The sequence below is a fragment of the Podarcis bocagei genome (assembly GCF_964188305.1).
Source record: "Podarcis bocagei genome assembly, chromosome: 3".
Classification (NCBI taxonomy): Eukaryota; Metazoa; Chordata; class Lepidosauria; order Squamata; family Lacertidae; genus Podarcis; species Podarcis bocagei.
In genome coordinates, this window is record NC_138127.1 from 37,734,392 (window position 1) to 37,760,320 (window position 25,929).

General features: G+C 42.3%; 1 protein-coding gene across 1 annotated transcript; it reads left to right on the top strand.

Moving 5' to 3' along the window:
• The first annotated feature begins 1,792 nt into the window (after positions 1-1,792).
• Positions 1,793-21,474, top strand: RPF2 (ribosome production factor 2 homolog). The gene is made up of 10 exons (XM_081186755.1): positions 1,793-1,938; positions 4,321-4,453; positions 5,452-5,489; positions 7,098-7,137; positions 8,547-8,628; positions 11,677-11,753; positions 12,507-12,606; positions 18,235-18,337; positions 19,919-20,063; positions 20,616-21,474. Exons 1-10 carry the CDS (start codon positions 1,916-1,918, stop codon positions 20,790-20,792), a joined length of 918 nt encoding a protein of 305 aa, XP_081042881.1. The 5' UTR covers positions 1,793-1,915; the 3' UTR covers positions 20,793-21,474.
• Positions 21,475-25,929: the final 4,455 nt, after the last annotated feature.

The following is a 25,929-nucleotide window of genomic DNA, read 5'->3' on the forward strand; positions in this document are numbered from 1 at the left end:
CAAGGGTGACTACAGACTACAGAGCTAAAAAAAGTGGTTAGCTGATCATGCTGTATACACAACTACTTGGGAGTTAAAATAAAAAAATTCCTTCCAGTAGCACCTTAAAGACCAACTAAGTTAGTTCTTGGTATGAGCTTTCGTGTGCATGCACACTTCTTCAGATACTTGGGAGTTAATTATGTTGAATCACAGAACTGTCCAGTTGGAAGGGGCCCCAAAGGCCATCTGGTGCAACCCCCTGCAATGCAGAAATCACAACTATATCTCATTTTTGGGTGGTGGTTTTGTGACTCTCCCAGTCGTCTTCCTGCCCCAGGGCAGAACTTAAGCTTTCTTTTGAGTAGGCATGCATTCTACCCTGAAAGCTTGAGGCAATAAATTGAAAGAAAGAGATTAAGTCTTTCAGACTCTTCTTGTTGATATCTGTCTATCTTGGGAGACAATGGAAGAGTGTGCCTTCAGGGGTCAGCCAAACTGTTGGACCAATATGGGAGAGGGTTAGTATTTCTGTTTTCTCAACATTACACCCTTCCAGGCAATACCAAGAAAACTCCCATTAAGGTGGAATAAAAGCCTGCATGCCAGAATATCCTGAAAGTATACCTGGTCTCAAAAGGAAGTGTAAATGGAAAGCTTTTAACGCTTTAGCAAAATATGTTAAAGTGTGGAGGAATAAATGATGATGATGATGATGATGATAAATGTGCTTTTAACCAAATAGAACCACTCAAGATTCACTGCTCCATGCAAAGGAAAACTTAAATTTCCTAAGGTTTCAGAGATAAGGGATACCTGGAGCCCGACCCCCCCCCCCATTTCCCTCTCCTCATTTTAACTGCAACCTCGCACTCTGACATCCTGTATCATTTCCCCACCTTAATAAATAAAAAGTATCCTCAAATTCCCTTAATGGGGAGTGAATCCATTCGCTCATCTCTTCCCCCTGGTGGTCATAAAACAATAGTGCATAGCAACCATGGTACGGACAGCGGAACAATGGGGGTAGGGGGAGAACCATACGTTGCTTCCACCTGTTCTAAGGTGGAAACAGCCCAGCGCAGCCCCTGAAAAATCCGGTCTTCGTCGCTCCATTTGCAAATGTCATCTACTGTATATAGTACTTCTATGTAAGACCCCAAACAACCTTCATGGAGCAGAAAGGCTATTCTGCTTAAACTGCCCCTTCCTCCCACACCAAATTAAGGACTAAATTGCAAACGGAAGCCTTGAACTCATTTGATTGGCAGTCAGGCGGCTTGTGCTGTCTCTGAAAAACCTGTGTTAGGAAGAACAGGGGCTCGTGCTGTACGGAAACATTTGGGGCGGCGGCGGGACGCCTACTGCAAAATCCTGTATTTTCCCCTTGATTGCTATGGCCCTCTCTCACTTGCCTTGCGAGGAGCAAGTAAAAATGTCTACGCAAGATACGCCTTTCTAAATTTGTGTATACAGTATCTGCAATTACGCGCCCAAAGAGAACCATGAATGACAACAGCTTTAAAACCGGAGGTTTATATTGGCTGCTCAATCTTCTTATCTCTATGACCGACGCTCTACCGTAAGCCCTTTCTCGTAGAAATGGGAAATTAGGACCACTTCCACGCAGCCTGAACTTCCGATTTACCTCTGAACGTTGCCATATGCGGGGAAGGGAATTAAAAAGTGATAAAATGTTATTCACCCAAAACTTTTTTATGCTGCTCCGCCGCGCAGAATATTTCAGTATATTGGCTCTGTGAGACAGAGATACAAATGCTTGCGCGTTTGTTACGTTCCAAAGCTCTTAGCCTTTCCTATCTTTTTACGCCTGTTCCCAATGCCGCCGGATATGACGTCACCACACCGGGCGTAGTTCTTCCGGCGCACATGTTCGACGGACGCACGTGGAGACGGGTGATATTTTTCGGCGAAAATGGAGTCCTTGGACCGGGTGGTGTAAGTACAGTTGTTTCGAAGCGTTGCGAAGCTTGTGCCCGTAATAGTGTGGCCGCGTTATTTTGAGGTCGTGAAGAAAATGTTTAATTGCCCCTATAGGTTTGGCAGATATACAGCCTTAGACTGGTCAGGTCCAGTTCTAAGTAAAACCCGGTGAACTCGATGGGATTTACTTCCAAGGTTTGTGTCTTATTATGGCATAAGCGCTCGCGGACTTACTTAAGCGCGGGAAGCACTTTCCTCATTCCGCGGGTACAGAAATCAAAACATCATGCTACTGAATGACCATGGCTATAGTTTGGACTGCAGGCTTTACAGGTGTTATGACAACGTCCTTTTGTATCTGGAAAGCCAAATAAGCCGCTGCTCTACTCCTTTGCTTAGGTGTAGAGCAATGAACTGTCTGGTACTCTGCAGCTAAGCTGCTTTATCTGTCAAGAAGCGTATTCTAATTATAAAGGCTTATAAAAAATGGAGTGCACAGTGTGTTGAGCAATCCTGTTCAGATTTCAGATAAGAGAGCCCATTTCGTCAGTCGTTTTAATGGGCGGGTCCACCTCTGTGTGTATATAAATAATTTCTTGTAAGCAGTGTGACCCCAGAGCCATAAAATGCAAGGATGACAATCTGACATTTCTGCATAAACGTTCTTCTCCCTAGGGAATTTTGGTTGTTCAGATGACTCCAGATTTGACCAGATCTTTATTCGGCTACATTTCGAGCTGTGTCAATATTTTTATTCTTGGAAGGCTTGGTAACAATGCTGAAATGATGAATTGTTTTATTTGGTTGTCAGAGCATTGGACTTTGAGCCAGGGTGTAACCTAGACACATATAAAAACCATTCTGAAAATGTTTTTTTTTAAAAAAAGCATTTTAAAAAATACATTGAATTTTCCATAAGGCTCACCATCTAGTGTCACATTGTATATTGCACTTAAAACAGACTTTAAAAGTTTTATTTGCAGCTGTATAGCTGAGTCACAGGTAATCATGTGTGCTTGGGTGTGTGAGGTGTAGTTGGGGTGAAAGGACAGTGTGAGGGAATTGTTCCTTAGAAACTCCCTGTTCCTTTGAGCACAACTCCTTTAACATTCGTGTTTAGATCCTAACATCCAGCACTATATCACTATATCATCAATCTGGAGTTAATATTCCACTTTGAAAACTTCAGACTCTTCGAAACACTATTTGTGCTGACTTTAAAGTATAAAAGCATCTTAATAAGGCTTGATATTTCAACAAATAAAGATTTAGATTCTCATGCAGAGGCAGCACATTGTTACTGTGGCATTACTGACAAACCAGCTGAAATGTCAGCAGAATAGTAGTTAATCTGTTTTAAACAAAAAATTGTTGTGATATGTCTTTATCAGTATCTTGACTGATGCTGCAACTTAGCTCTAACATGCCCAACATTTCCTTGCTTTTTTCTTAATCTAATCATTTTTTATATGGCTTTTCAGATTGTAGTAAAACTTGCAGCTCAAATACAGCCATGATTAATTAGAACTAAGATCCATGGATTTCAGTATGGCTTCCTTGCAGCTAAATATGTTTAAAACTACAATGAGTAACATTTTTAATGAGGTGGCTTCAGCTGATATGTTTCTGTTTTGGTATTGAACTGGATAATGGAAAACTCAGAGGCAGCAATTGCATTAACTACCCATCACTAAAGTTCTATGTACACTTGCTTGGAAATAAAGCTTGGTGAATTGAGTAAGTATGCATATGGAGTTGCATATTATTCTTTTTTTGCTCCTTACTAATACGTGATCTTTATATCGACTTCTTTGAAGACTAGTACAGTTTTTTTGTCCATACATTAAAAAGCAACAACTGTTTAACAGTGTCAGACTAGGATCTCGGAGACCAGGGTTCAAATCCCCACTTATCCATGATACTCAGTTGGTGACCTTGGGATAGTCACTTTCTCAAACTAACCTACATCATAGGATTGTTGTGAGAATAAAATGGGGAAAGGAGGAAGAACTATGTATATTGCCTTTAGCTCCTTGGAGGAAAGGTAAGTAAATAAATAAATAAATAAATAAACAAACACAGTAATAACTAAATATTAAATATATTTAATAGAGAACACAAAATTATGGGCGGTACTCAACTGATTTGTTGGGCTAGTGCAACAGGACTTCACCATCCCTCCCCTCATGTCGTGCCCAGATCTACTCTGTAAGCTTGGGGCAATCCCCAGAACAGATGTATGAGGCATGCTAAGGGGAGGATATGGCAAGACGGTTTTGCCGTGCAAGAAGAATCCTTGCACTGATGGCCTTGGGCTATGTTGAACCCAGTTTCTTTGTAGATGTGCTCAAATACTTTTTGAGAGCTGACTCTGTGTCTTATAAATTCCCATGGCAGAAAGCCCAAAACTAAGAGGGCCAAAAGGTTTCTTGAGAAGAGAGAGCCAAAGCTCACAGAAAACACAAAGAATGCGATGCTAATAAAAGGTGGAAATGCAACTGCAACAATAACTGACGTGCTCAAAGATATTGTAAGTATGATTGGAATTTGTGTGTGTGAAATAATGGCTAGTGTTCTGGGTTGTGTGGGAATGTGACTTGGAGAATACATACTGGGCATTATCTTTTAAGTGAAGTCCTCCAAGCGCTGGATTCCAGATGGCCTTACTTCAGTTGTATTAATAGGGTAATCTTAATCTCTGCCAATTCCACAATTTGTTGCAGAACACTTGGGGTATGCAGCCCAAAAAATTATTGTTGGAATGTTGATTCTAAACCCAAATCCACAGCACCTGGAATTCTTGATCGTTAGTATATTTGGAGGATTTTCTGAAGCTGCTCTTTCCAAGTGATCCTCTTCTGCTTCCCCCCATTTTACTCTTCTGATGAATCTATATTTACTTCATTCATTTGGAGGTCTCAGGGTGGTTTACAGCAGCATAGCTACTGCAGTAGAAAGGGGCCATATATTTGGACCAAGGAGAAAAAATAATAGTGTAATGAAGAGAGAAGAAAGTCCTTTTTTAATTTTTAATTTTTTTAATTTATTTTTATTAAAGATTTTCTTGATTTACAAAAGTACATGCCTTGTCTCTTTTTTCAGGTTTTACAGTCTTTCTAACGAATCAGTTACATTTGTTGTGAGACCTTAGTGTTGAGTACAGTATAAGGCTGGTGAAGAAGATGGGGGAGAGGAGGGGTGGTGTGGGGAGGTTTATATTCTTTTATATAGTGTACGTGTGGGGTTTTGTATCAACAGCAACCGGGTAGATTCTATTTCTATTTGTTTATTGCATTTCCTTGATAGTGAGAGGTATGGAGGGGGCAGGGTGTGGTTGCAGAGCTCCCTGATGGATCGATCCATTATCAGAAACCTGTTGGGAAGCACAGTACACAGTGAAATCCTTCAGGCACTCCTTAATCTGTTTTCTCTGTCCATACAAGCACTACCCCCCTTCTGTTTAAAGTGATTTGTCATAGAGTGGTTCAACGTTAAAATGTTATCTCTAACTTCTATTTCCTTTTGTAGTATGCGCTGAAAAAGCCCTTTGCTGTACTATATAAAAAGTAAGTGTTTTCCCCAGTTAATCTAATATGAACTTGTATGGCATTTAGCATATTTTAAGAGCAGCTAATACATACGTGTGTGTGTGTGTGCATGCACATGCAGTATTCAGCAGTGTTAGAAACTCGAACTGTATGTCTAGGTGCCGTTTCCCCCCACTTTATATTTTAAAGAAAAAAATCTCAAAGTGGTTTACAACACATTAAAACTTCAAATAAAACACTCCAGAATAAAACAAATTCAAGCTTCAAGAAAAATATTTCAGATCCTTCTCTAAGTAATAGTTTGCTCTCCCCGTATTTATTCAACTACATATATAGAGCTGCCCCATAGCAGAAGTACTCCAGGAAGCCAGCGTGGTGTAGTGGTAAGTGTCAGACTAGAACCTGGGAGATCAGGGTTCAAATCCCCACTCAGTCATGAAGCTCATTGGGTTACCTTGGACCAGTCACTGCCTCTTAACCTACCTTTTGGTTAATGCAGGAAGTTAAGGAAGAACTGCTTAAATGTGGCATGAACTTAACCTATCAGATTCACGGGTAAAGTATGTTGTGATACCTTCAAAAAGGGCTAGATATATTTATGAAAATTGAGTCAGGAATTATAAACTGATCAAATGGAGCCCCTATCTACAGAAACAGATGTTGTGGGACAGCCACCCTACTTGGTTAATGTGTTGGACTCGAATAGGCATGGCTAAACTTGGCCCTCCAGCTGTTTTGGGACTACAACTCCTATCATCCCTAGCTAACTGGACCAGTGGTCAGGGATGATGGGAATTGTAGTCTCAAAACATCTGGCGGGCCACGTTTGGCCATGCCTGGACTAGAACAAGGGAGGTGCACTGGCTGACCTTGGCCAGTTGCTAACTCACTATCTCAGCTTAGCCTATCTCATAGGGTTGTGTGAAGATACAAGTTGGAAACCGTGCCAATGGCAGGTTTACAAGGGCCCTAGGGCAAGACCTCTCCCTCTGTGGGTCTGTTTCCTCTACCCATTATCATTAGATGCTCCGTGTCGTCCTTGTCATAGCTATCATCTGCTTGCATGCCAGGCAGAGAGCCAGTGGCAAGTACTGCTCTTCACCACCATCTGGGATAGAGTGAGATTCAGAGAAATGGATGGGACATGCAGGTTGCAATGGTGAAGAGGAGGAGCTGGTTGTCAGTGGTCCCCTGTTGGGATGTGGGCCCTTGGCAGATTCCCATTCAGGCAGGTCCTTGAGTAGAAAGAATTACACTGCCCTTGGAAGAAAGGTGGAATGTAAACAGAGTAAATAAGAGCATTTGGTTGATCCATGATAGAGTTGATATGATATATTGCATGGGCCTTTGTAGTGCTGCAGCCTTCCTTCAGGGTGTTCTGGACCAAGATTCCCAGTAAGGAGTGCCAATGGACACAGATAATGGGAGTTGAAGTCAAAACAATTGGAATGCACCCGGCTGGGGGGAAGGTTACTGTACCACACTAAATTTAAGTGGTGATGAAGCTCCTGAACTGATAGAGCGAGCAAGAGTCTTTCGACACAGTGTGCCTAAAACTTCAAAGTCGATCTTGTCACGCCACATATCCAAGAGCCAAAAAACCCCAAACCTTTCTGTTCTCTCTAGAAAAAACATTGCAAGACCATTTGAAGATCAAACCTCGCTGGTAAGTATACAAAACTTATATGTCCAATCGGAACAAATGGGCTGTCTTCATTGCATGGCTCTAACAACAAAATAAAGATGGATTCAGAGGAGACTGATATGCTGTGCTAGTATATGGATCCACGTCATTTTGATTTTCATAAAACGAACACTGCAATCTTTTTTTCCTGCCACAGTAATTCTCTTAACAGTAATTCTTGGCTTCTAGGCAGAACTTGTTGAGGAGGAGACAGGATCCTTTATGTTTAAATTCATTAATAGCTGTGTTTGATTCTGAAATATTCAAATAAGCAGCTTCCATTCTGTATTGTGACTTGGGAAACATGACCTATTGTGAGAAGTTTGTGAAATGAGAATATTGTTGCCATAGAATCAACCTGAATGAAGGCTGCATGGTATGCTCAAGGCAGTGATGGGTAAAACAGGAGCAATGTGCAACTCCATTCTGTTTTATACCTTGCTCTATCTCAAAAACTCAGGCAGATAGCAAACATTCACCCAAGCTAAGTTGAATATCTGGGCATTTCCCTAACCTTTTCAAACATAAAGTCATTAGGTAAGTGTTGTCAAATGAAAGCTTTAATGGGAAACCCCATTCTCATTTCGCAGCTGGTGTTCATTGGGTATTGTTTATGCATTTAGACAGGATTCGGATTTGGAATGTCAGTCTCTTATCTGAAAAACACAAATAACTTTAAAATGAATGTTTATAGTGCATATTAGGTTTCTTAATAGATGAAGAATATGTGTGATTGATTTCAGATTTTATTTTTTAAAATTAAACCTCATGCCCTTTTAATCCAAAGTTCTAGGATCCAAAGTGCCCCAGATAGTGTTTTCTACAAGGGGTGCTTGTGTGGCTTTTCAGCTCCCCCATTTCAGAAGCACACCCTCCTCCATGCATAACCCGGATTCTTCCAAATCACTGTCACCAACTTTCATCAGCCCCAGGCAGCATGGCCAGTAGTCAGGGGTGTGATGGGTGTTGTAGTCCAGCAGCATCTGGAGGCCACAGTTTCCTCACACTTGCAATAAGGCATGAGACCTTGTGGCTGGAAAGAAAAGTTTGTAACCTCACCTTGTGGGTGAGAGAGTGTCTTGCCTGTGAATTACAGGAGCAGTCTGTACAAGCAGGCTGTTCAAGAATCCCAAGACCAAACCCAGTTGGATGCACACACCGGGTTTTCTGGATTGCCACCCATGTCTTTCCTGCAGACTTTAAATAAAACAATGTCATAATATTCCAACAAGGCCATTTAGGTTTAATCTTGAGATAAGCAGCTAGTTGAGTTTCCTCCTTTGGCAGGATTTTAAGGTTGCTCAGGAGCAGAACATTCTTCCAAGGGATTGGCATTCAGCACTTTTATGTTGCACTTTGCAAAACCTTCAACTGACATCTTTTATTAACAGGAATTTTTTTCCAAGAAATCGGACTGTTCTTTGTTCCTGTTTGGATCACATAACAAGAAGAGGCCTAATAATCTGATAATAGGTAAAGTTGTTTCTTTTTTGTGAGTTGGAAGAAATAGATTACCAACAAGATCTAGCTAACGTGAGAATAAAAAGATCAGTGCTCTTCTGCTACTTTGACCTCCTTTTTTTACAAATAAGTTTGGAGGAAAGTAACAGCAGTGTGCTTGAAAGATTCGAAGCAGAATTAGGCTTTCCTGTTACATAATTCGAAAGCTTGTCTGCTTTTGTAGAGATGTCTGTAGGAGAGCTCTTGGTTCCTCTGTAACTTCATTATCCTTTTTCCATATTGATCCTACACATGGAGAGGAAGTGGGATTGGCCCTTTCCCCCTAAGTTTTATGCATGCAACTGAAGACAAGAATGGGCTGTAGGGTCCGTATTTTCAAGCAGGAACTCTTGCACAGCCACGCATGTTGAATCCTTGCCTTCCACTAAATGCTTGCAGATTAGGGGAAGGGCCAGCAGAGGGCATGGGTGAGGCACTGTCACAGCCGACTCCGTGAATTCAGCCAGCGCATGTTAAGGAAAATGAGGATAGAAATTTTGGTGCACTGATTTGATTGTGACAAGAAGAGCTGTCACAGTTTGTTTAGCACTTCTGATTTGTGCAATACTTTCTACAGTTCATTGCCTTCATCCGCATAAATATTTTGTTGGGGAGCAGAACTAGTGGCCAAGGCTATGTAGCGAGTTGGTGGCAGAGGTGATGGAAGTCTTAACTTGCTGGATTTTCCAACATGCTGAGACGCCTCTCTCAAAGGAGAAGAATGCAGAGTCTGAAATGTATATTGTTTATGAAGACAAGGTTGCCGGTTATTCAATAATAATAATAATAATAATAATAATAATAATAATAATAATAATAATAATGTCACACATTAAAAACTTCCCTGAACACGGCTGCCTTCAGAAATGGTTAACCGTTACCTGGCAGTACTTATATCCATATAACTTGTGGTGTTTAAATATGTACAGTGGTGCCTCGCAAGACGAAATTAATTCGTTCCGCAATTCTCTTCGTCTTGCGGTTTTTCCGTCTTGCGATGCACGGTTTCCCATAGGAATGCATTGAAAATCAATTAATGCGTTCCTAGGGAAACCGACTTCAGACCAGGTCCGGGGACAGTCTGTCCCCGGACCTCTTCTGAAGGCTGGGGGGGGGGGGGACAAGGGCTTTTCTTCCCACCCCCAGCATTTTAAAAAACCCTGGGACAGCGGAGGACTTCTCCGCTGTGCGGGGCTATCTTAAAATGCTGGCGGGCGGCATTTTAAAATCGCTCCGGACAGCGGGGGACTTCTCCGCTGTCCGGGGCGATTTAAAAGCCCCTGGGAAGGCAGGCAGGGGGGACAAAGACTTTCGCCCCCTGCCCGCCTTCAGAAGGTGTTCCCGCCCCCCGCCCCACTTCGGAACAGCTTTCCGAAGTGGGGCGGATGGGGCAGGTGTCCCCGCCCCCCCGCCCCACTTCGGAACAGCTTTCCGAAGTGGGGCAGCGGGGCCAGGTGTTCCCGCCCCCCCCTCCCCACTTCGGAAGAGCTTTCCGAAGTGGGGCGGCGGGGCCAGGTGTTCCCGCCCCCCCTCCCCACTTCGGAAGAGCTTTCCGAAGTGGGGCGGCGGGGCCAGGTGTTCCCGCCCCCCCTCCCCACTTCGGAAGAGCTTTCCGAAGTGGGGCGGCGGGGCCAGGTGTCCCCGCCCCCCATCCCCACTTCGGAAGAGCTTTCCGAAGTGGGGCGGCGGGGCCAGGTGTCCCCGCCCCCCCTCCCCACTTCGGAAGAGCTTTCCGAAGTGGGGCGGCGGGGCCAGGTGTCCCCGCCCCCCCTCCCCACTTCGGAAGAGCTTTCCGAAGTGGGGCGGCGGGGCCAGGTGTCCCCGCCCCCCCTCCCCACTTCGGAACAGCTTTCCGAAGTGGGGCGGCGGGGCCAGGTGTCCCCGCCCCCCCGCCCCACTTCGGAACAGCTTTCCGAAGTGGGGCGGCGGGGCCAGGTGTTCCCGCCCCCCCTCCCCACTTCGGAAGAGCTTTCCGAAGTGGGGCGGCGGGGCCAGGTGTTCCCGCCCCCCCTCCCCACTTCGGAAGAGCTTTCCGAAGTGGGGCGGCGGGGCCAGGTGTTCCCGCCCCCCCTCCCCACTTCGGAAGAGCTTTCCGAAGTGGGGCGGCGGGGCCAGGTGTTCCCGCCCCCCCTCCCCACTTCGGAAGAGCTTTCCGAAGTGGGGCGGCGGGGCCAGGTGTTCCCGCCCCCCTCCCCACTTCGGAAGAGCTTTCCGAAGTGGGGCGGCGGGGCCAGGTGTTCCCGCCCCCCCTCCCCACTTCGGAAGAGCTTTCCGAAGTGGGGCGGCGGGGCCAGGTGTCCCCGCCCCCCCGCCCCACTTCGGAACAGCTTTCCGAAGTGGGGCGGCGGGGGCAGGTGTCCCCGCCCCCACTCCCCACTTCGGAACAGCGTTTTAAAATGCTGGGGGTCGGGAGCGAAGCGCTGCCGACCCCCAGCATTTTAAAATCTCCCCGTGTCCCGGGGAGGTTTTAAAATGCTGGGGGTCGGCAGCGCTTCGCTCCCGACCCCCAGCATTTTAAAATCTTCCCAGGACACGGGGAGATTTTAAAATGCTGGGGGTCTGCAGCGCTTCGCTCCCGACCCCCAGCATTTTAAAATCTTCCCAGGACACGGGGAGATTTTAAAATGCTGGGGGTCGGCAGCGAACGCTTCGCTCCCGCCCGCCAGCATTTTAAGATCGCCCGGGGCAGGCGGGGGGGAGGCAGGCGGGGGGGGGGGAGCAAAGACTTTTGCCCCCCGCCGGCCTTCAGAAGAGGTCCTCTTCTGAAGGCCGGCTGTTGGCGAAAGTCTTTGCTCCTGACCGCCAGCATTTCCCTATGGGCTTTCGTCTTGCGATGCAAGCCCATAGGGAAATTCGTCTTGCGAAGCGCCTCCAAAACAGAAAACCCTTTCGTCTTGCGGGTTTTCCGTCTTGCGAGGCATTCGTCTTGCGGGGTACCACTGTACACTGTAATCCTATTGTGCATCTGTCTTTGTGCTGAATTCAAGGAGAATATTTGAATCACTTTCTTTTCTTTGGCAGGTCGCATGTATGATTATCATGTTCTGGATATGGTTGAATTGGGTATTGAGAAGTTTGTAGCTCTCAGAGATATCAAGGTAAGATGCTGTAAAACCTGTAGGTTATCAATTGCTTACCAAATGGATTGGTGGCTACATATCCTTAAAATGAGGAGTGATATGGAGAAGTACACCCAAACTATGTATTAGGCATTATTCATTTATTTAAAACATACCTATATTTCCCTTCAGTTCAAAATTTCTAGGACTTAAAAAAAGGCAATAAAAACCGTTAAAGTGATCACTGAAAAGAATGACAGAAGCGGGGAGGGGTGGTTCAGCTTAGGTTAAAAGTCATGGAAAATACAAATGCCTTTGCCTACTGCCTAAATGTGGATATTTAACCTATCGTTTATGCTGTGTGGTTTGTAGATAGTATAGGAATAGAAAATTCCTTTTAGTGAGCTCTTGTCACAGACTCTTGTGGCCCTCCAGATGTTATGGGCCTACAACTCTCATCACCCCTGACTTTTGGCCATGCTGACTGGGACAGATGGCAGTTGGAGTCCAGCAACATCAGGAAGGCCACAGGTTCCCCACCCCTGACTTAATACCTAGACCTGGCGAGGCTTCTCCATGTGAAATGCTATCAGGCAGTCAGTACAGATTAAGCCAACTAAAATATTTGTACCTTAAGATAGCTACGTTTCCCTCTTGCTTGCATTGGGGTTTTGTGTACTTTTTATCACTTATTTCATTGGCAGTTTTCTGAGGTGTTGCTTCTTCTCCCACTGCAACCCTTCACTTTCTAATCTTCTGATTCATTTATTTTTTAAAAAACAAAATTAATAGAACAGCAAGTGCCCTGAAGGGACAAAACCTATGTTGATATTTGCCGGTGATGCTTTCGACATCAGTGAAGAACACAGGAGATTAAAAAGCCTTCTAATTGGTAAGTTTTTTTGTGCAGCAGAGTAGGAACTCTTGCAGTGCTGAGTCATGGAAATTTTCATATTTGGGATTTAGCCATCTGTTGGGAGTACTAAAATGTGAAAAGTTATGGTGATTTATGTTGTTTTGTAAAGTTATGTGGAAGTTTTATCTTTCGGTCAGTAACCCAGGCGGTTTTGTGGTCATCTGTTCTTTTTTTGCAGCAGGGGGTGGGGTGGGAGAACATTGAGAACTGTCCTCCTATAAAGAAATGAATCTGTAAGCTGAAATAGTTGCAGCCTAAGTTAAAAATCAAGACCCAGTGGATTGTCTGGGAACATCTGATGCATTACGGAAGCTCAGTGAGTGTGGACTTGCTCAGGACTGTGACTAGGAAGGCCCTGAAAGCCCTGTGTAAATGTAGTGGTGTGTGTGTGTGTGTATGTGTGTGTGTGTGTGTGTAATCCTTGGCAGATGGAAATCAAGCCTGCAAATATAACTTCAAATTCGTAAGTTTTCAAAGTCATATTGGGAGTCAGTATGATATCTAAACCCCATCATTGGTTATTACTGCCCAGTTGCCCAGTTCTTATGTCAGAAGAGAGCGACTGGATAATCAGGGAGATACAGTGGTACCTTGGGTTACAAACGCTTTGGGTTACAAACTCTGCTAACCCGGAAGTAGTACCTCAGGTTGAGAACTTTGCCCCAGGATGAGAATGGAAATCGTGCAGCGGCAACAGGAGGCCTCATTAGCGAAAGCATGCCTCAGGTTAAGAACGGTTTTGGGTTAAGAACGGACCTCCGGAACGAATTAAGTTCGTAACCCGAGGTACCACTGTATTCCAAGTCAGATGGGGGGTCCTCCTTTTTTAGATGGAATAAAATTGGAATGGGTAATTTGTGTTTGTTTCCCTGTAGGCATTAAAATATCGAATTAAAATATTGTTGCCTAATCCCAGTCACATTTAAAATCTTGCTTCCTATGAACATACCTCATTTCTAGCCCTGGGAATTTTAAAAAATACCCTAGAATATCTTCTCCTTGTGGAAGAAATGAACAACCTGTACAAAGTGAGCGAGATAGTTTTCTCTCCCTCTCTTTCTCTCGCCTTCTTTTTCAGCCCTTCCATTCTTCCCTCTCACCTGGCTTTCAACATTTTGATTCTCTTGTCAGTCAGCATTCTTTGGCTCTTCAGTCCCTGCTGGGCTGTTTTGGGGAGTTCCATTAGGTTGTTTTTCCTCTTAAAGGCTTTGTGTGTACTTGGCAACCTTAGAATTAGCTAGAATCTGCTTATACTTCCTTTATGTGATTACGCAGTACAGTTTTGGCTGCAAAATTTTGCGAGCAGGAGAAGATTAATTGACTATGTAAAGGCAAAAGAATATGAGGAGCAAGAAGTTTCCCAGGAAATCATAAAGGAGTAGACTGGATTTTCTACAGTTTGACCTAAGTGGAAACGTTATTTATCTGACTGGTGAAAAATAAACATTTTGCTTTGGATTTCAGCTAAAAGTAAATGGCTTTTAAAAAGCCACTGCCCTTGTAAATATCACATTCTGCTTTTAGCCCACAGGGAATATCAAGCATCAAATAAACTCTTACCAAAGCTATGTGACCACATCAATGTTCTTGGTAAACAACTAGGTTTCTGTTGACTTGCGAGCCATTGGCCGGGTGTGGAGTTTGCCCATTTGAGTCATGTGACATTGCTGCTGAGGGAGCACAGGGGTTGGGAAAATGAGGTCATAAGTGTTATGCTAGAACAGGAAAATTCTCCTGGCCCCTTTAAATCTTTTTTTAGGGCATGTGTGCTAGTTATACATGTGACATGGCTACAGTTTCCAGAAGCATATTGAATTTGAGACAGTTTTCTGACACTCCTCCTCTTCCCACTTTAAATAAAAGCATTGCATTCTGACAGATTGTAAATCAGTTTTGTGTGAGAATTAGTTCCTCTCCTGTGACAGCACTGATTCATTAATCTGTTGGCATATTCTGAACGATATCAATCAGGAGCAAGATGAGGAATAGTTGAGCACAAATGTCACTCAAAGGAACATTACTGGGTTCTGAGGTGAACTCAAATGAAGTGAGTCCAAGAGTATCTCTTCTACTATCGATGTGTAGGTTCCTCCTCTTCGCCACCTGGATAGAGGGTCAGTCAGACAGACACCAGCCACCTGTTCTGGATCATTTGGTGTAGCATGTTCAGAGTTGAAGCACCACATGTGCAACCCTAGGCACTAGAGCGGTGTTTCCCAAACATGGGTCTCCACTTGTTTTTGGACTACAATTCTGGTCATCCCTGACCATTTGTCTTTCTTGCTAGGGATGATGAGAGTTGTAGTTCAAAAACAGCTGGAGACCCAACTCTGGGAAACACTACACTAGAGGGATTTTATCCTGAAGCACTCTTATATGTGAGCAGCCTAATTCTGTATATAAACAGAATTAAAAGGCTCAGGACTGCAATACCTCAAGGACCGCCTCTCTCCATATGAACCTGCCCGGACTCTGCAGTCATAATTTGAGGTCCTTTTCCATGTGCCTACTTCACGAGAGGTCCAGAGAGTGGCAACACAAGAATGGGTCTTCCCTGCAGTGGCTCCCCATTTGTGGAATGCTCTTCCCAGGGAGACTCACCTGGTGCCTTCATTATACACCTTTAGGTGCTAGGCAAAAATATTCCCCCTTATCCAAGCCTTTGGCTAATTAACATCCTATACTCTTTTAAATGGAGGGACACGGGTGGTGCTGTGGTCTAAACCACTGAGCCTAGGGCTTGCCGATCAGAAGGTCGGCGGTTCGAATCCCCGTGACGGGGTGAGCTCCCGTTTCTCGGTCCCAGCTCCTGCCAACCTAGCAGTTTGAAAGCATGTCAAGTGCAAGTAGATAAATAGGTACCGCTCCGGTGGGAAAGCAAACATCGTTTCCGTGCGCTGCTCTGGTTCGCCAGAAGCGGCTTAGTCATGCTGGCCACATGACCCAGAAAAACTGTCTGTGGACAAACATCGGCTCCCTCGGCTTGTAAAGCGAGATGAGCACCGCAACCCCAGAGTCATTCACGACTGGACTTAACTGTCAGGGGTCCTTTACCTTTACTCTTTTAAATGTGTTTGCAGAATGGGATGGTGGGGGTGGGAGGTTATTGATTGGAGGGGGGTTGGTTCTTGTTTTTATTGTGTATTTTGTGTTTTTCTCTTATATTTTTATGTTGTGAAATGGCCTGAGATCTATGGAGGAAGGGCAGTATATAAATTAATAAATAAAATAACCCTTTTGAATAGGAATTGCATTGTTCCACACAACCTTTTTATATTCAAACATAACTGCATCTTCTGAGCATGTGTGAAACTGCTCAGTTTAATCATAGGTGTCGACCAATATGCTCTTTCAATGTGCATAACTTCCAAGTTTTAGCAATATGGCTGGTTATAGCTCACAGACGGTTGGTTTTGGAAGAGCACGAATTGTTAAGAAAGCAAAAGGGGAAGAAACTGGCAAGAACTCGGAGAATAACGTAATAGAACAAAAAGAATTTTCAGAAATTTAGCACCTTTATGTGGATTTTGATTTAGCAGTGTTCCTGTTGCTATAGAACTTTGGACTGTTGCCAGTTTAAAGATTGGATGCCAAAAACATAGGAAAATAATATTTCAAAAGCTACCCACATAGAACATCAGTCATGGGCAGAGAAAGTTTGACACTGAAATGTCAAGAAAATATTTTCTCATTTCTTCAGTTAGAAATCTGGTAATTCAAAAGGATACGTGTGAAAACGTATTAAACTGATCACTGCTATATTTGCACTTCATGCTTTTGGTTTGGCTGAAATAACCAAGGAAATGACACTGAGAAAAATACAGTTGACTCTGGAAGCCAAAGCTAGAAGGGAACGGAACATTTAGCACTATGGTACTTTTTAAATTGCAGTATTGATACTTGTTTTTGTTAACATACCTTGTACTCATGATTCAAGGCCACGTTCTTTCTGTGTTCCTGGCTGAGAGTATAGTTCAAATCCTTTTCTCACAAGCTATATGCGGACTCAGAAGTGTATCACGGTCTATTCCAGTTGAACGGTTATGCATACATCCCAGCACCGGTGACTTTGTTCTAATGTGTTGCTACTGAACAATACTATGCAAAGTTGTTAAGGGCCGTTTGAAAATAATCTGGGCATACCTGTCCTGCATAATTTCAGAAGTTGTTGGTTCAGGGTTGCTAATCTGAACTAGCAGCCCTTATTTGTACGGAAAAGAAATTTCAGAATGTTCAAGTCGCGCTCTCAACCTTGAGTTTATGGCTCTTGGTTTGGCAGAGAATGCCGCATTCTAACCATCCTCTTCAGGTCAGACAGGCACCCTCCCCAACTTTAGTCACATTTTGTTTATATTAATTCAGAGATCTTGTTTTAATCTGGATTGCATATCTTCTCACCCTCTAAAAAGAAGAAGTTAATATTCCTAAAAGAGGGATAGTCGGTGTATAGTCCACATCAACCCCAACCATCATGTTCAAGTATGATGGTAACTATAATCCAGTAAGATATGGAGGGCATCACATTGGCTCTTCTTGTCCTGACACGAACTGGAATTGAGGTTCAAATGGAGAGTCATCTTAAAATGTACATATTGATGGTTGTTGGGGGAACTCAGCGCTCGAGATGAGATTTCATTTACAGTGGGTTTTACATCTTTGATATGCCTTGAAAATGAGGACATACAGATGGTGCCCTAGGTTAGGTTGGGAAAACGCCTCCAATTTAACATTTTGAATCTATTGTTTACGGTGCATAGATAGGTCTGTACAGTGATTATGTTTGTCCTTGATATCAACAAGCATAGACCAGAGATATCTTAATTGTGCTCCCCCCCCCATCTCTAAGTCTCAAGGAGGTGTGAGCTTTACAGTAGCAATTTTGTTAACATCTTCTGATCATAATGACTGTATAAAAATCATAAAATAGCTTTTGTGTTTCTGTTAAGTTTTACCATGTTTTATATCATTTCGTAGACCCAAATATCTTGAATATGCTTTGTTTCATTTATGTTTTACATAACTTACACTATTAATAACCGAAATGCGTCAGGGCTGGGAGGCAATTCTCCAATTTGGTTGTTATAATTAGTGCCAAACATAGGGGGTGGGGGAAGTACTGTTAATCAGCCACTTCTAACTCTTTATTTTCCATAACGCGCAACCTCAAAATTGTCCACTAGTGTCAGCTGTTTGGTGTGTGTGTGTGTGTGTGTGTGTGTGTGTGTGTGTGAGAGAGAGAGAGAGAGAGAGAGAGAGAGAGAGAGAGAATATCAATCTATTTTGAAGTGAGGTGTTGTTTTCTGTTCTTTCAGTCCCAATTTTCACAAACATTGAAATATGTGGAAAACCACTGTTTTAAAGATAAAGGTCTTTAAAAGTGTATGGTTATTTTGAATGCTCCTGTTTTGGTTGTTGCATGTGCACTGTTTGGCCTGAACTGTTTTGGCCTAGTGGCTCTAAAAAAAAATATTACTCTTGTGCCAGAATATTTTGCTGGTTGACAGAATTACACGTCTGGCTGCAAGTGGCGATTCTATTTGCAGATCCCTGATCTTGTTTCTTTTGGCTGTCTAGAAATGGCTCTTGCTCTTTTCCCTCTTTCAGATTTTTTCAGAGGCCCTGTTGTGCCCAGCGTTCGCCTGGCAGGCTTAGAACACGTTCTTCACTTCACAGCCATTGATGAAAAAGTCTATATGAGAAGTTACAAGTAAGTCTCTCATTGCTGATTTTTTGCTATTATATGCAATACTAACATGCTTCCTAAGAATTAGATTGTGTGAAGTGCTTTGTAAGATTGAGTTAGAGTAGGCAGAAGCAAACTCCGGCCCTCCAGATGTTTGGGACTACAATTCCCATCATGCCTGACCACTAGTCCTGTTAGCTAGGGCTGATGGGAATTGTAGTCCCAAACATCTGGAGGGCTGGAGTTCACCTATGCCTGAGTTAGAGTTACAGAATCAGACTTTGAAAGCCCGTAACTTGCACACGTTTAACTTGTGCGCATTCAGCTTTATGAATGTGGCTATATGGGGGGGGGGCGTGGAGAGAATGGGGATGGAGTGAGAAAAATGACTTTTGGCAATGCCACCCACCATTGAGCCCAATGTGTTTTGGCTATAAGCTTTTGGTGTGATCCTTGGAATGTAACCCTTGCATAAGTTGCGGGCTTCCTGTATATCAAAGTGAAGGTGCCTAGTTATAATTTACCTAAATTATCTAAAATAATTTCCAATGTGTTCTGCTCAAACTCTTCAGCTTCCAAATTATTTAGGAATATGAGAAGTTGCCTTTGTACCAAGTCAGACCCAATGGTCCTACCAGCTCAATATTGTCTGGCAAGCAGCTCCCCAGGTTTTCAATAGAGAGTCTTTCCCAGTATTACTTGGAAATGCTGGGACTTGAACCCAGAGCCCTCTGCATGCAAACCAGATGCTCAGCTATTGAGCTATGGAATATTTGGTAAAAACAAAACAGCTAAACGTTTGTGTAAAAATTCTACTGGTGATTGGAAAATGTAATAGTGATTTTTAAAAATAAAATAAAGGAATGATCATACTACTAATTTATTCACCTCCAAACTAAATGACATTTAAATATATGTACTTGCTTGTAAATCTATATGACATTCATTCCAGGGAAGCATATTTTAAGAACAGAGCTTTAAGTTTGTGGCAGACAAGTATAACCTCGGTGTACTTTAGCACTGCAAAGTAAACAATAGCTTGCCCCAACACAGAAAAAGCAGCACAAAATGCAGTGCAGATGGGGCCAACACATCTTGTGCCCTGCAAATAGTGATTTGCCTGTGGGAGTAGTTGGTTGGAGGGGCCACTCCTGTGCCCTTAAGGATGCATGTCATGGGGCAGGGTGCTCCCAGTATTTCTGCCCACCTTAGTCCTTCTCCCAAAGTATGTTGTTCAGCATTCGTGCCCTATGTTTTTGCTTTACATAACATTTGCACACCAGCATTACTGAACCAGTCACACAAGCCAGGGCATCAATGGCATCAGGTTCAAAGAGGGTAGGATTTCGTTGCTAATGTCGTGCTGAACTATCAGGATCTTAGTAACTGCTTTCTTCCCAGAAAAAAGAGCATGTGTGCGATAGTTTCTCTCTTATTGGAAGTAAGCTTCCAGCCTGCACAAAACTCTGCAGTCTGAGAAAAGCACATCGTCCAGTCATGTTGGTATTGCATCACTGTGGAATGTGAGTGAGGGGGAGGTTGATTGTTGCAAGGCATCTGTTAAACATGTCAGATGAGAAGGCAACTTGTTCTTATCTTTTTAAGAGTACTGTTGAAAAAATCTGGTTGCAAAATACCAAGGATTGAACTTGAAGACATGGGGCCATCGCTAGATTTGGTGATGAGGAGGACCCACTTGGCCTCAGATGATCTTTATAAGTTATCTCTAAGACAGCCCAAAGCTCTCAAGGTATGTTGGCACATCTTTACACCACTGAAAGCTTTTCCATAAGAAAAGAGATTTCTCGTCTTCAATGTTTACCCTTGATGTAATCAGCAATTCGTTGTCTGACTGTTTCCATGTTCTGTTACATCATCCATTAAGCTTTGTCCTGTTTTTCCTATGATCTTTAGTAGGTTTTTAAAAGATTCCTTGACATCAGGCATGTTTTGAATCTGCATACCACTGTTAGGTCTCTAATTTAATTGGAATTATTTGGGTGCGGCCTTAATTTGGAAGGTCACTGCTGCTAGTAATTCATATTGTCACTAGTGCTCTGTTAAAGAGCTGTCTCTTCCTGTAACTCCCAAATCACTGCTTCTGGAGTTTTCTGCCAAATGAAAACTTATGCCTGAATGGAGTTTTAGGGGGTAGCTCTTCTAAGTTAGTAATTTGTGAGTTGCATCCAGTCTTGGTTTTTGTCCTTAAATGCAACTGTTTTGAAATGTAACAAGGAATGGTGGCATTATACAATTGCTAGATGTCAGTCTAGAGAAACTGTAATGCTTTCTTATTTTTCAGCCAAAGAAGAAGAAAAATATTTCCCATGATGTCTTTGGTACAAAATATGGACGGATTCACATGCAGAAACAAGATCTGGAAAAATTGCAGACCAGGAAAATGAAGGGTTTAAAGAAGAGGCCAGCTGAGAAGAAGACTGAAGATGGAAAGAATCCAAAGAAAGTAAAGTTAGAATGATAGGCTGCATCTGGACTGAGCACTTGAGCTGGCTGCTCCTTTGATTTATTCATTTAAATGCCATATACTTCTGAAATTTATTTGGAATGGGTTTTCAGGCAAAACTACATAGTTGTTCCTGGAAGGCAGGGATGTTTTAAAGGGAGGAAATGAATATGTATTGCTTAATTTTTGGACAAGTTTCTTCTGATAACCACTTGAAACAGATACTGCCAGCCATTGCTTCCAGCAGTGGCTTCCAGCCATTCAGGATGACTTGTTCTACTCTTCATTCTCTTCCCAGCCCCTGTTGCCATTAAGTTTTCAGAATATGGCATTTATCTGTGTGCTTTTAAAGACATCATCATCACAGACATGAGCAGAAATACATCTGTACTCTGGATTTTTAAAAAATAAACATATTTCGATATTCATCACTGGGAAAGCCATGACCTAGTTCGTGTGTGTGTGTGTGTGTGTGTGTGTGTGTGTGTTGTTTAGAGCATCAGTAAATTGGCTTATGGCTGTTATATTGAACTACAAAATTCTGTCTATATAAACAAAGAATTCCAGGTTGCTTTGACCTTTTCATCCTATCCTTGGATTTTTCCCTAATCAGGTTGTGCTTTGTCTATTGCTTACATGATAAGCTAGCCTGGGTTGGAAAAGAATAAAACGTGGAGCCCAGTCTTTATACCAAGAAGTTTTCTGTTTCAACTTTTTTTTAAAGTAATAAATTAATAATAATTGAATGTTTGAATTGAGGGGTTAGAAGACTACTGTAACTACAATATTTCATTTGACTTCTATGGTATCTTACTGGGATAGTGTGGTTTTTCCAGTTCTGTTGGAACAGTTAGCATCTGAAAAGCAGACATAGTTCACAGGTTTGCCTACTATGGTGAAATGTATTTCTATTTAAACTACAGGAATTGTTTCTAAATAGCCAAGGATGTCAAACTGTCTTACATGCTTCTCAACAAGATGGAAATGTACAGTTTTGATTTACTTCCATTCCTTAAACTAATTGCAGAGGTGTTGCAGCTTGGGTCTTAAAACTTGGGTTATGAAACAAGTTGGCACTTTCTGTCAGTTTCCCAACCTTCTATAAATCTCACTCCTGAGGCTTCTCCTTTAGTATACCAGACCAGCGGATCACTGCACCCCTCTATCTGGTTTGGGATTACTCTTCTCTCTCCAGAAGATCTATCCCTTCTCACTGAATTGAGACCCAAGTAGAGTCTTCCTTCATCACTCCCGTTTCTCCTTTCTCAAATTCAGCTTCCTAGTTCTCATTTGTCTGTATGCTCTTAGAAGACACCAGCCCCTGTCTGTTAAACTAACACCCAGCTCAGACACTTCCTTCTCTGGCTGAAAATCTTCCCTCAGGGCGAATTACACACAGCTCAGAGGCTATACTCCTAACCAGCTGAACGCCAGGGACCCAACTCTCAACTGCTTCTCCCCCCTCCCAAAGTGCTGTCTCTGCCCCCTCTGGCTAGCTGTACCTGCAGCCAATCAGAGTGAGGTTTCCAGCCCAGCACTCTGCAAACTTCCAGACTCTGGCCTACCTGAGCTTTCTGTCACACCAACCTTTCCTCTGAGGAGCTCAAGGTGACATACATTTTATCTCTCTTCCACCATTTTATCTCCACATCATAGGGTGGTTAGGCTGGAAGGCAATGGCTGGCCCAAGGTTACTGGGTGATTTTAGGGGATACAGGGAGGCTGTAAAGGGAAGGGAAGGTCCTGTTCTGCAAGTGGATGTCCACTCACACTACATTCGAAGCCACCAATATGAATTAGCACATGTAAATATTATGCAGATCTTTGTCTTTGTTCTGGTGTTCTGTGTTGAGATGCTTTCTTCCTAAAGCTAAGTGATCTTCTCAACTGAAGGGTAGTAAACATCTTGGGAGAATAGATATTGGCTCCTTTAAACTTTAGTGGCCAGTAGCAGCTATGTCACTTTCGGTACTTGAAGTACTAGCAGCACTTAATACAAAATTTGAAAGTACAATTAACTGTTTTTTTAAAAATAAAAAGACCAGTTGAGCATCTCAGTCAGCTGTGCAGCTTTTCACATAATATTTCTTGCTTGTAGTACTTCAATTATCTAATTTCCGTACATATAATACAAAAAAAAAATCCCTAAGGCACATCAATTAAACTCCCGGTGTGCTAATAAAACAGTAATAAGCTTTTAATTTATTTAAGTGCTCAAGTTGAAGTCTCATTAAAACTCATTTTGCAACAGCAATAAATCATGGCAGGTTATTAGGTAGAATATTAAATAGCCTCACAGAAATGGGCTGTGGGGAGCTTTTCCTTTCAATATCTTAAAACTGAAAACTGCTGCTTAACTTCAAGTTCTTTTTAGTCATTTATATTTACTAAACCAAACGATATCGGGACTTAGCACCATGGATTTCAATGGGAATTGTTCCTAAGGAATATGTATAGACAAACTTTTTCAGGCTCCTAACAAGGAACGGTAACAGCTTGCTTGCCCTTAGATTGCAATGTTACAAGAGAGCGTCTTACTCTTTCTAACCTTGGTTCTGAAGGGGAAGGAAACCTAGAAAGCAACATGAACGTTGTCTTTTGAAATTTTCTCCCAATCTCTGAGCCTCCATGCCCTGATGAATCTGACTTTTTATTGCTATTAAATACTTTGATCATTAGCATGGGTTGAGCAGACCCATTGAAATGAATGGGCCTATGTTAGCCATGTTGATTATATAGGTCTACCTTTATTGGGACTAATAGTGGCCCGACCCAAATTTTCTAAAAATGAAATATTGGATATCCTCATTTTTATAATATCTAACATCCTACAATGTAACGTACAGACCAGAACCTTGATGCACTTTTTATTTGTTAATTGTTTAAGGCATAGGAATGGTGGATTGCATTTTAATGAGAACCTAATTTAGGGGAAGGGCTATGGCCTATAGTGGTCGGCTATCTGTTTTATATGCAAAAAGCTCAGGCTCAACCCCCAACATCTCCAGCTACGGTTGGGAGTGACACCTGCATAAAACCTTAGAGTATTAATGCTAGTCAGTGTGGCTGCACTGTTTTAGATAGATCATTGGCCTGGCTGGCTATATATAAGGCATCTTCCTATGTTCCTAATTCACTCTTTGCCAAAAAATATATACTTGAAACAAATCATAGGTATCCTTTGCACTCCTTCAAATTTTGAGATGTTTAAAAATGCTTATATTAGGAGAAAAGCACAGTAAAATGCTGCTGAATTTTCACGAGGATGGGGGGGGGGGAGACTGCAAAGTAATACAAAAATTTGACAAACTGAACTGGGAAAATGAGAAATTGAGGAAAACTGCAATAGTGGAATTTGTTCATTCTTACTAAGCCAGGATATTGCCAATAACAATTCTTGAATTGTGTATTGCACTTCTTTGTGCTTAGGCTATGTTGAGTAGCAGCATAATATCAGAAACCATTCCAGCTTCCATTTGACAACAAGCCTTTGGACAAGCTTCCTCTTGTGGTGTGTATTATAGCAGGAATGATTTTTCTCCCACTATTAAGTTTCTTGAATAGAGAGCTTTTACTTTGCTGGTGAAGTCACAAAGGGGACGCATGTGGGGATTATGAATAAGGCTTTATGAATGTGCTTGTTGAATGAACTAGAATAAAAGACTTAGAAGTGCTTGTGATGAACTGGATTGTGCTTAGATTTCTCCTGGACAGAATATGTTTAAGTTTGAATAATGGATGTTGATTAGATATAAATATTTTTAATTTGTTAGCAGCTAAAATATTTGACTTTAATGCATTATCCTAAAGCAGGTGGCTTACACGTTGGTTTGGTTTATTTGCTTTTTAAGAAGTGAAGCAGCTGCAATGCTAAACGTTTCCTCCATTTACTTTGCTTATTGTGGGTGTGCTGTATGTTCATCACAACTCTTGACACTTTTGTATGTGTGAACCACAATGCAGTGGAGCAACTAGCAAATGGTTTATGTCTGAAGAAAATGCATTTAGTTTGATGATTTTCATGCTAAACAAACTTCTGATAAAGCTCTCTATATATATAATTTATTCAGTGCTAGCTTTATCAGGCAATTACAGATAGGTAGCCGTGTTGGTCTGCCATAGTCAAAATAAAAAAAATTCCTTCCTGTAGCACCTTAAAGACCAACTAAGTTAGTTCTTGGTATAAGCTTTCGTGTGCATGCACACTTCTTCAGATACACCTTCAGGTATACCTTCAGGTATACATCAGATATACCTTCAGGTGTATCTGAAGAAGTGTGCATGCACACGAAAGCTTATACCAAGAACTAACTTAGTTGGTCTTTAAGGTGCTACAGGAAGGAATTTTTTTTATTTTATCAGGCAATGTCACTGAAAGTTACAGAAAGGTTTTGTTGTTCTATGAACAGGGGAAGGGAAAAATAAATAGGGTAAACTTTTAACCTTAAATGCTAAATCAACAGAACTTGCAGTACTATTATGGTACAGCTTGGAATATATTGAAAATAGAAAGAGCAGTGAGTCATCATTAGAGAGGAACTGCTGCTGCCCAGTGCAGAATGAAGAAAGCTTAAATCCCAAATCTGAGGGTTTGATTTGGTCCAGGAAGTGTAGGCCTCAAGTTTGATCTATGTCTTTGCCTTTCAGTTGCTAGAACATAAAGACAGTAGAACCAATTATGTACAGAACATATTTTTTAAAGGTCTTCTTTTGGAGCTAGTGCTACTGGTGCAATTTACGGTAGCTCATTTAAGACACTGAAGTTACTAGTCTTACAGGGTACCCGTATTTTCTTCCTGTTCTCAGCCATTTAAAATTTCTAAGCCATTTAGAAAAGAAATAGAAACAATTTGAAAAATCAATAAAAATAATTAGCAAAAAATAAATAAATAAATAAAAATAGGAATCCAGTTATACAGCATGCAGTTTCATGGATCAAGGAAGGCATGTGCAAAAAGATATGTCTTTACAGTGTCAAAAGCAAGTAATTGGAGATGCTTCGTATATGACAGACGGAAGAGCATTCCAAAGGCAATGGTGGAAAATCCTTATTTTCCGAACTCTCCCTCCCTCCCTCATGATATTTTGTAGGGTGCAGGGACACGAATAAATTTTGCCCAGATTATCTAACTGATTTTACAGATCTATTCAG

Bases quoted from the DNA above. Each gene is read 5' to 3' on its own strand.
- RPF2 (XM_081186755.1), top strand. From the start codon at position 1,916: ATGGAGTCCTTGGACCGGGTGGT. The intron at 18,338-19,918 runs GTAAGTCTCTCA...TATCTTTTTAAG, and splicing joins GTCTATATGAGAAGTTACAA to AGTACTGTTGAAAAAATCTG. The intron at 20,064-20,615 runs GTATGTTGGCAC...CTTATTTTTCAG, and splicing joins GACAGCCCAAAGCTCTCAAG to CCAAAGAAGAAGAAAAATAT.